Below are 7509 nucleotides of genomic sequence, written 5' to 3'. Positions count from 1 at the left end.
AAAAAAAAAAAAAAAAAAAAAAGAGAGAGATCTGACGCCCTCTTCTGGTGTGTCTGAAGACAGATATAGTGTACTTGCATATAATAAATAAATCTTTAAAAAAAAAAAAAAGATAATAGAAAGATGAAGCTACGGGAAGAATGGGACCAAAAAAAAAAAAAAAAACCAGGATCACTGAGTGGCTGGTGTCTGCTGGGGTCCTACTGTTCAATCAACAGCTGCAATGATACCGTCACTATGAAATGTAGACAGGATGCTAGCTGGTCAGAATGACCAGTGATACTTCTTTACCAAAGCAAATGTGAAAGTAAACACAGATGACAAAGATAACACTTCAGGCTCTGGAACTCAGCCAAAGCCAAATACTGGGAAGTCTTTATTTTAAGATAGCCAGAACTTCAAAGAACAACAGGAAGAATCTGAACTTCCTGCCAAGGCCTTTCCTTGTCCTGGTTCTAATGCAGGAAGCAGAATGCAGAACGCATAGAAGTAAAGAAGCCCTGCTCAGTGTCCAGAAGAGCTGCGCCAAAAGTAGTACATATTAGATTTCAAACCTAGGGCAAATGGCTAAGGTACCTACTTAACACAACAAAGCAGACCTGGCTGCCAGATTCTCCCAGCATTCCTCAGTCCCTCCCCATTACAGAGTATGGCTACCCTAAACTCAACCCAGGGGCTGAGCTGCTCTTCCCCGGATTACCCTTCCCTAGATATCCCAGCTGTTTTGGCTATCCAGTCAGCTCCGCTACCCTTTTCCTTCCCAACTCACCTATTTTCCTTCTCAACACATGGCCCAGCTCGGAGCTATGGCCACTCTGGATTCTCCCAGATGTCCCTGTCTCTAGTTATGTCCTCCCTCCTATCTACAATAAACTTTCTCCTCCATCATACCTAGGAACAGTCATGTCCTTCCTTTTATTTCTTTTTTTCATTAAGTAGACTCAGTGAGAATTGAGAGTGTGTGAAGGAAACAGAAACATTTTAAGAAGACTCTGAAAATGAGGAAACTGCAATGCTCCTTAAGCTATCCACAGCTCAATGGCTGACTAGGAGGACATGGTGTACACAGAAGCAGGACTTCATAGCACAAAGGAAGAAACCAAAGTTCACTGGAGTGTAAGCTGAGCAAAAAAAAATGTTCCCCAATCTACAAACAGATGTGTTGGGACATAGGAACCTTCAGAGGAATAAGGCAGCAAGGACTGAACCAATAAAGCAAGTAGCCAGGCTAAAAATAAAAGGGAGCAAACTAAACAGAAACTGAAAAAAATATAAACAGTGAGAGCAGAAGCCATATACTATGAATGATACAGCATTTAATAGCAATAAAGTAATAATCAGAGAAAACAAAAACCAGACCCCTGCCCCACCCCTCAAAAAAACTAACAACCTCAAGGACAAAGTCAGAATTCGAAGTTGTTCTATTATTTAAGCTGTTCAGAGAGAGGAGAGAGAGATATGACAAAAATGTATAGTCAGTAGGCAGTGGTTCTTGGCCCTCATTAGGACACAAAGGTGACTAAGCAGTTATTACAGCTTGTTCAGAGAAGTAAGGAAAATGTTAAAAATAAATACTTAATATATAGAGAAAAGAAAAATACATAAATTCTAACATAGAACTGAAGATGAGAGAAATAATCTGTAAACCCCAGTAAGTTATAGAATCTACTCCTGAGAAAAATGTATTATTAAAACCTAGCAAAACTGGAAGGACAAAAAAACAAAAACAAAAACAAAAACAAAACAAAACAAACAAACAAACAAACAAAAAAACCCACAACCCAATAGCAAAATGCATCTCTCTGTAATTAATAATCTGTATGGTGCAATTCTAACCTCCATGAAAGTGACATTAGCCGGGCGTGGTGGGGCACGCCTTTAATCCCAGCACTTGGGAGGCAGAGGCAGGCAAATTTCTGAGTTCGAGGCCAGCCTGGTCTACAAAGCGAGTTCCAGGACAGCCAGGGCTATACAGAGAAACCCTGTCTCAAAAAAAAAAAAAAAAAAAAAAAAAAAAAAAAAAAAAAAAAAAAAAGAGACATTAGGAGGTGAGACCCTTTGGTGGCTCTACCCTCAGGAATATCCTCATTCTTTCATCCATGTGAGGCTACTGTGAAAGATGGCTACTTATAAAGAGCCATACTGGTGGTTTATTGAGAATAGTCCCCACAGACATAAGTATTTGAATGTTTGGTCTCCAGTTGGTGGAACTGTTTGGTAAGGATTAGGAGGTGTGGCCTTGTTAGAGGAGGTGTGTCACTGGGGATGGGCTTTGAGGTTTCAAAAGCCCAAACCATTCCCAGCTAGCTTTCTTCCTCTTCTCTTTCACTTTGCCTCATGCTTAGAAATCAAGATATTAAGTTCTCAAGACCATGCCTGCCTGCCTGTTGCTATGGACTCACCCTCTACACTATAAGCTCCAAATAAACTCTTCTGTAACCTGTCTTGATCATAGTTTTTTATCACATTGGAAGAAAAGAAACTAAGACACACATCTACCAGATTTGGAAGTATGCTCTACTGCATTTTAAACTTAACATAAAGCAACAGAAAAACATGAGCTACGGTGTGGGACAAACTAAAGACCAATGGACAGATAGATGTAAGCCTGAATTTTCAACATGGAAAAATATGACTTTTCAAAAAAAAAAAAAGGTTAAGAGTCTAACCGTACACCATAAAAAAATACTGAGCCAAATGGATCACAGCATCAGTCAGAGGTAAAGTTATAAATCTAGAAGAAAAATAGTTTTAATACATCAATAAATAAATGCATTAAAACAAAAACCTTGCTTTACAAAAGATACCATAAGAGGCTGTAGCAAATATTAGCAAGTGTAAGGACTGGGCTCATCCTCCATTACTCAGTTCTGGCAGACAATACAGTAAGATATTCCACGGGCCTGAGAAAATAGTGTAAACTAAGACTTGCACCCAGTATGTAAAGAACTCTTAAAACACTAACAAGACAGAAAGCAAACAGCCCTTAAGTACATAAAAGGCAACCAAAAGGGTTTACCATTATTAATATCAGCAAAACTTCAAAACTATGTTGTGACTCTTTGAGGGCCCCTGGGTGACCATTCTGACCCAGTACTCATTGCCGGAACAATTGTATGGACACATCTGCTTATGAACAGAATGTCAGACATACACGACAACTCACGGAGTAGTTTATAATGGTCAAAAGAAAGAAACAATGTAAGTGCTGGCTAACAGGGTTAAAAACCACCACCACCGCCTCTGCCGCAGCAGCCGCCACCTCTGCTGCAGCCCCACCCCCACACCTCCACAGTAGGACTAATGTGTGCTTACCTGAAAATCTGAGGCCTTAGGGGCATAGGAAGGGCATGGCTAAATGCAGATACAGCTCAGTGGCACAGAACTTAGCGAGAGTGAGGACCCAAATTCAAACCCTAATACTTCAATGAATAAAGTTAACTCAGACTCAGTCTGAGATTCGTAGTCAAGATTCTAAATTATTTAGAGCCAGGAGTATTAATGTCAGCAAAATATCAGTTTTAATATGGTAAGCCCTCTTGGTTGCCTTTTATGTACTTAAGGGCTCTTTGCTTTCTGTCTTGTTACTGTTTCAAGAGTTCTTTACAGGTACCACACACCTATAATTCCAGCATTTGGGCAGTCAAGGTAATATGATCAGGAGTATAAAGACCAGTCTTAGCTCACATATCTTGTCATAAACAAACAAAACCTAAAACAAACTAAAAACACCAACAATAATCATACAAACACAAAAAAGTAAACATTAAAAAACAAAAAAACAAAAACCAGAACCTAAAGAGGTAACTCATCAGTTAAAAGCATATACTGCTTTCACAGAGGGCCTAATTTCTGTTCCTAAGAGCCATATCTAGTGACTCACAAGCGCCTCTAACTCCAGCTCCATGGGAATCAGACATTGCTGCCCTCCCTGTTCACCTACACTCATGGACACATGCCCCATACAAAAAACAAAACAAAACAAAACCAAAACAAACAAACAAACAAACAAAAAATTAAAGTTACAAAATGAAGAGAATACAGAAGCACACTCCTCAGAGACATACTGTTAAGAGAAAAGCAAGGTAGCCATTCTTATCAGACAGGGAAAGGGAAATGTTTGCATGTGCATATAATGAAACTGCTCATCCACGGGTACACAGATGACAAGATACGGGAGGCAAGTCGATGATAGTAAGATTTCCCAGTTTATTCCTTTTGATATCACCTTTATTATTTTAATCACATACTTACATTACCATTATAATAATTAATAAGCCAAGCATCTGACTTTTATTTGTTCTCCCTTTCATTTAAATAGTTTATCAAACAAATAAAACTCTGAAGCTGGATATGTGGAATATAAACCTATGATCCCAGCACTTGAGAAGTTTAGGTAGGAAGGTCATGAATTCAAGGCCAACCAGGTGTGAGAACTATTTCCAACACAAATGATGAAACCTGTCTTATACTTCTACAGAAAAAAATTCAGAAAAAGGAAGGAAGGAAGGAAAGGAGGAAGGGAGGAAGGGAGAAAGGGAAGGAGGAAAGAAGGGAAGGAGGAAAGAAGGGAAGGAGGAAAAGGAAGGAAGGAAAGTAAAAAACATTTATCTCAATAAGCACAGGTTGTTATAAAACTGATAACAATTACAGATCTCAGCAAAAAGAAAAAAAGAAAAGATTAAAATATGAGTTCTACAAGTATGCTTGTTACTCTACAATACTAATCTTCAGAAACTGCTGAAATTAACATAATTTACTTTTTATAGAAAATACACACCAAGGAAGAGATCTTTGGGAAACAGAGAAACATGAAACAGAGGATCCTACCTGCTGAGCTGGGTAGGATGGAGGTGGAGTGTTCACGTTACTCTCCTCTGTCTTGGGGTTACCATTTCCTATGGCCTCCTCTTGTTTGGGAGCTCCTGGGGGCTCCCCACTACTCTCACCATCAGCATCTTCATCATCAGCCTCTGAAGAACTACGGCTGGTGCTGCTTACCTGAGGGGACTTAAAATGCAGCATTCTGTAGCTTTCATTTTCAAAACAGTAACATGAATGAAGTGTAAAGACCACCAACCACTTCCTACATTTACTGACACCACAACTCCTCATAAAAAAGCCACACTCATACCTCATCTTTCAGGGCCATGTTTTCCCCACCACCATTCAGTTCGCTGTGGATTCCATTCATGTTGGCTACCACATTGGTATCATCGTAGTTGGTCAATGGATAAATGTCAGCAAACTTAGCTGACAATGGTGCGACGTCTTCATCATCACTACAACTGAGGTAAGCAGAGACGGTCACCATGAGGCCCTTCGATTGGGGAGGACAGTGAGGAGCACCCCCCACTGAACACGACATCTCCTCTAAGGTCATGGGTCTGCTCACGAAGAGTGTTCAGTGTCACTCACACTACTTAACACATCTTAGTCACCTGAACACAAAAAAAAGCCTGGATGAGTAACATCTGTGACATGGAGGATGGGAAAGAATGTCCCACAATAGAAATTCTGAGGAGACCACAAAAACTTAAGACGAATTGGTATTATACTTTCATTTGGCCTGAAAAGTCCTGGAGTAAAAATGCCATGCCCAAGAAAATGTAATTTTTATTAAAATGTTAAGATACAGGGAGCAACTTCAGGTCTTTAGTGTTTGATTTTACAGACACCAAATTGTCAGAAAATATCCAGCAGACCAAACTCCAAGTGTTATATAACAACACATTAATTATGTTTGCTCCATTCAAGTCAGTTATTAACAATCAATTTCATCAATGTAAGGAGAAAATGACATGTTTGCTAAAAAATGAAAACCAAAACTTAAAAGCAAAACTTCTGGATTTAGCCCGTGGAGACCACTTTAAAATGTGACTTCCTAGTATATAAGAACTGACATACCCAACACAGTACTACCTAAAACTTGTACCAATCTGTCTCCATCCCAGTATACAACGATATCCAGAACATAAAAATCCTAGGTAAAAACCCTCTTAGGTTTGACTCCTAAGAAAGGGCCCAGTGTTACCAAGCCATTGTGCTCTTTTTGTTTTGTTTGTTCTGTTGAGGGGTCTTTCGACATAGCCCTGGCTGTCTTAGAACTCACTATGTAGATCAGGCATTGAACTCACAGAAATCCACCTGCCCTGCCTCCTGAGTCTTTGATGCACTATACAAAAACCTTGAGCTCACCAACAGAAGAAATAAGCACCCACCAGGAAGGGAGTGTGTGTGCTGGCCAGCACAGCATTCCTGCAGTGTTATCACTGCCATAGTGTTTACCAATGGGAAAACTGATTCTGAAATGAAGTGACCAACTCATACCTGGCACACATGACAGCTGGAGGCCTCTCCACTCCAGAAAGACCCAGAGTGCACTGCACTGCACTGACTAAAATGATGCTGCCATTTCATCTGTTTAGAAAACAGCACCATGAACGACAATGCACACTAAGGGTCACATGGATTTTCAAGTCACAGAGGTTGATTACTTGGAAGACACTAACCACAAGTTGTTGGGGCCTAGACATGAGCTGCCCAGACCAACAGTGGGCAGTTCCATCCAGGCAGAAGGCTCCTGTAGCCCAAGTGCCACTACTGATAACACATCAGAGCTTACAACTGATATTGGCAGTTATGACAGTGAGTGAGATAGTGCGATACATTTGCATTTATCTAACTTCAATTTTCAATGGATTCATCTGTCTGGTAAACTTCCATATGCCTCAGTTAGAAGCTGTATAACAGCTAGGAGACAAAACTCCTTGGACTTCAACCCAAGGCCTTTAGAATTATTTTGGATTTGGAGTTGGGGAAAAGACTCAGTGGTAAAATAGTTGTTCAGCATGTATGAATCCCTGAATTCTATCCCCAGTACCATAAAAATTGAGACCTGAAAGACTAGGAAAAACTCTGAAAGAGGAAAACCTAAGCAGCACATGACAAATCCAAATGAAATGTGTGATGAGCATCTCTATTGTTGGAAGACTTTGAGGATCAAGTGCAGCCAGATACAGCCAGCAATCCCTCCTGAGCACCTACAAAGGACTAGTGATGGTTGCATAATTCAACTGACTTCACTTAAGAAACGGAATACAGGGGGAGACTGGGAGGGACGGGGGCAACATTTGGATGAAAGGGGGGAGGGGAAGAGAAACTTCACACAGCCCAGTGTGGTGGAATATGCACTCAGAAGGCAGAGACAGGTGGATCTCTAGTTTGAGGTTAGTCTAGTCTACAGAGTGAGTTCCAGGATAGCCAGAATAACTTAGAAAAATCCTGTCTTGAAAAAACAAACAAACAAACAAACAAAAAGGAAGAGAAAAAAAGAGGAAGGAAGGAAGGAAGGAAGGAAGGAAGGAAGGAAGGAAGGAAAGGAAAAGGAAAAGGGAAAGGGAAAGGGAAAGGGAAAGGGAAAAAGGGAAAGGGAAAAAGGGAAAAAGGGAAAGGGAAAGGGAAAGGGAAAGGGAAAGGGAAAGGGAAAGGGAAAGGGAAAGGGAAAGG

General features: G+C 40.4%; 1 protein-coding gene across 5 annotated transcripts in view; it reads right to left on the bottom strand.

Moving 5' to 3' along the window:
- The window catches only part of Fam193a (family with sequence similarity 193 member A), a 125449-nt gene that overhangs the window by 43145 nt on the left and 74795 nt on the right, over positions 1–7509 (bottom strand). For 4 of the 5 annotated variants that reach the window (XM_021162177.1, XM_029477881.1, XM_021162179.2 and 1 more), the window contains 2 exons: positions 5135–5288; positions 4831–5010 (listed from right to left, as the gene is read on the bottom strand). In XM_021162177.1, the coding sequence (XP_021017836.1) occupies positions 4831–5010; positions 5135–5288 (334 nt within the window). The remainder of the gene's footprint in view (positions 1–4830; positions 5011–5134; positions 5289–7509) is intronic. The other variant, XM_029477880.1, reaches the window with a different exon arrangement.

The sequence above is a fragment of the Mus caroli genome, chromosome 5, assembly GCF_900094665.2.
Source record: "Mus caroli chromosome 5, CAROLI_EIJ_v1.1, whole genome shotgun sequence".
NCBI classification, from domain to species: Eukaryota; Metazoa; Chordata; class Mammalia; order Rodentia; family Muridae; genus Mus; species Mus caroli.
Note: the sequence above shows the minus strand (reverse complement) of the source record. Positions and strands in the feature narration are given on the sequence as shown.